This window comes from Prionailurus bengalensis, chromosome C1 (assembly GCF_016509475.1).
Source record: "Prionailurus bengalensis isolate Pbe53 chromosome C1, Fcat_Pben_1.1_paternal_pri, whole genome shotgun sequence".
In the NCBI taxonomy this organism is placed as follows: Eukaryota; Metazoa; Chordata; class Mammalia; order Carnivora; family Felidae; genus Prionailurus; species Prionailurus bengalensis.
Genome location: NC_057345.1, coordinates 204370960 through 204373647, shown reverse-complemented (window position 1 = coordinate 204373647; position 2688 = coordinate 204370960). Strand labels below are relative to the sequence as shown.

At 55.9% G+C, this 2688-nt stretch overlaps 1 protein-coding gene across 1 annotated transcript; it reads right to left on the bottom strand.

The window, feature by feature from the left end:
- LOC122481804 (tubulin alpha-1B chain-like) lies at positions 1 to 2688 on the bottom strand. Its single transcript, XM_043577898.1, has 2 exons — positions 2274 to 2688; positions 1 to 1031 (listed from the first exon to the last, which is right to left on the bottom strand). Exon 2 carries the CDS (start codon positions 945 to 947, stop codon positions 24 to 26), a length of 924 nt encoding a protein of 307 aa, XP_043433833.1. The 5' UTR covers positions 948 to 1031; positions 2274 to 2688; the 3' UTR covers positions 1 to 23.

Below are 2688 nucleotides of genomic sequence, written 5' to 3'. Positions count from 1 at the left end.
TGCGACAGTAAGCCCACGGTCCTTTAATTACGGCAGACACACAGGAATCCCCTAGTATTCATGCCCCTCTTCCCCTCCCTCCCCTTCAACACTATCATGCCCACCTCCACGTAATCCTTCTCCAGGGCAGCCATATCCTCCCGGGCCTCAGAGAACTCCCCCTCCTCCATGCCCTCGCCCACGTACCAGTGCACAAAGGCCCTCTTGGCATACATCAGGTCGAACTTGTGGTCCAGGCGGGCCCAGGCCTCGGCGATGGCGGTCGTGTTGCTCAGCATGCACACGGCGCGCTGCACCTTGGCCAGGTCACCCCCGGGCACCACGGTGGGTGGCTGGTAGTTGATACCAACCTTGAAGCCCGTGGGGCACCAGTCCACGAACTGAATGCTGCGCTTGGTCTTGATGGCGGCGATGGCGGCGTTGACGTCCTTGGGCACCACGTCTCCACGGTACAGCAGGCAGCAGGCCATGTACTTGCCGTGACGAGGATCGTACTTCACCATCTGGTTGGCAGGCTCGAAGCAGGCATTGGTGATCTCTGCCACGGACAGCTGCTCGTGGTAGGCCTTCTCTGCAGAGATGACCGGCGCATAGGTGGCCAGGGGGAAGTGGATGCGAGGGTAGGGCACCAGGTTGGTCTGGAACTCCGTCAGGTCCACGTTGAGGGCCCCGTCGAAGCGCAGGGAAGCCGTGATGGACGAGACGATCTGGCTGATGAGCCGGTTGAGGTTGGTGTAGGTGGGGCGCTCGATGTCCAGGTTGCGGCGGCAGATGTCATAGATGGCCTCGTTGTCCACCATGAAGGCACAGTCCGAGTGCTCCAGGGTGGTGTGGGTGGTCAGGATGGAGTTGTAGGGCTCCACCACGGCCGTGGACACCTGGGGGGCGGGGTAGATGGAGAACTCCAGCTTGGATTTCTTGCCGTAGTCAACCGAGAGCCGCTCCATCAGGAGTGAGGTGAAGCCTGAGCCGGTGCCCCCTCCGAAGCTGTGGAACACCAGGAAGCCCTGAAGTCCTATGCACTGGTCAGACTGAAAGGGGAAGGGGAAGAGAAATGTGGGCCAGGAAGCTGATGGAAAGGAAAGAGCCAAGTCATGCTGTTTCAAATTCCCCCCCAAAATGCATTAAATCCTTGGAAGACTTTTCCAAATGCACAAAATAGATCCTCATAAGGAGGGCCCCCTCTCTCTCTTGTTCTTCTTCCTTTCTACAACCTCCCGAGGTGCCCGCACACAGCTCTCTTGAATCTCATGACATAGTCACTTTTGTGATCATAACTTGCCAACCCCGCCCAGCTTCATACCTGTTTACCCCTGATTTAATTTCACATGTTTCTGGAGGGCTTCCTTACTGAGATCAATAATCTAGGAACCTGATCCCCATCCTCAGTGGAGGCGAAAGTCATTCTCAGAGCCTTGGGCCAGGAATATTTGGATCCCTGTTTTTCACAGGGCCTTCTGCCCACATCCCTGCCATACAAGGTGATATTCTGGGAATGCCCGTGGACCTCCATAGCTTGGCCAGGCAGCCCGTGGACATGTTTGCCTTTGGTGGCCACTCTGCCCAGCCTGGACCAGTTGCCATAGGAGGTAAAGAGGACATCTGGCTTTAGTCTGGAGCCTACACCCTGTTTCCCCTGATCAGAGTGGAATGCCCCTCCTCACTGGTCCTGATCCTGCATCTTTAAAACTCATGGAGGAAGCTCTCTCAAGGGCTGAAGCTCCTCTCCTGTCTGGTGTTCAGATCCCTTCACTACAGAAATCCAGCCCTAAGCCCTTCACTCACTGGCTTCCGAATTCGGTCCGGTACCAGGTCAGTGAGCTCTTTTCCAGTGATGTTAGTGACCTCGGGCATAGCTATTGGCAGCGTTTTCCTTGCCGGTGATGAGCTGCTCTGGATGGAAGAGCTGGCGGTATGTGCCCATCTGAACCTCGTCTGTAATGGGCAGAGTTTTAGACACCCCTCCTTCCCTTGCAACCTGGCTCCCCAAAGTTCCCAGAAGGGGCCGGGTCACTAGGCCCCAAGGCCTACCCTAGAGGAGCCCCATTCAGGCTGCTGCTATTGCCCTTGACTTTTAGTATTCTTCAATAAAAAGGAAAGGGATGTGAGGGATGTGGAGTGACCTTGAGACTCTGGAGCTGAGTGGCAACAGATCTGTAGTTTAATTGGCTGCCGCAGCTGGGAACTACAAATTCTAGTGCTCCAGTTTCGGAGGACTCGCTGTGGTACCCAGGACAAGGTGACATATGTGGCAGGGACTGATCATCACTCACCAATCACAGTGGGCTCCAGATCCATGAACACTTCCCTGGGGCACGTGCTTTCCAGCCCCAGTTTCACTAAAGAAGGCGTTGAAGGAGTCAGCCCCTCCACCGATGGTCTTGTCACTGGGCGTCTGCCCATCTGGTTGGATCCCATGCTCCAGGCAGTAGAGCTCCCAGCAGGCATTGCCAATCTGCACGCCAGCCTGCCCCCACATGGACTGAAATGCACTCATGCTGAACGGGCAAAGGGCAGAGAACACTCTTAGCAGAGAGAAACCTGCCATGCCTGGATACAGTTCCCACCTGCAATCCTTTCTTGAGTGGTTCTCTGGCTGAGAACAAAGGTTCCTGGACTCTGCTCTCCTTGCCCCACCTCCCGTGTCTAAGCCTTTACTGATGGCTTTGAGGATCAACAGGCAGTGGC

Excerpts from the sequence above, each read along its gene's own strand:
- LOC122481804 (XM_043577898.1), bottom strand. The coding sequence starts at position 947 with ATGGAGCGGCTCTCGGTTGACTACGGCAAGAAATCCAAGCTGGAGTTC.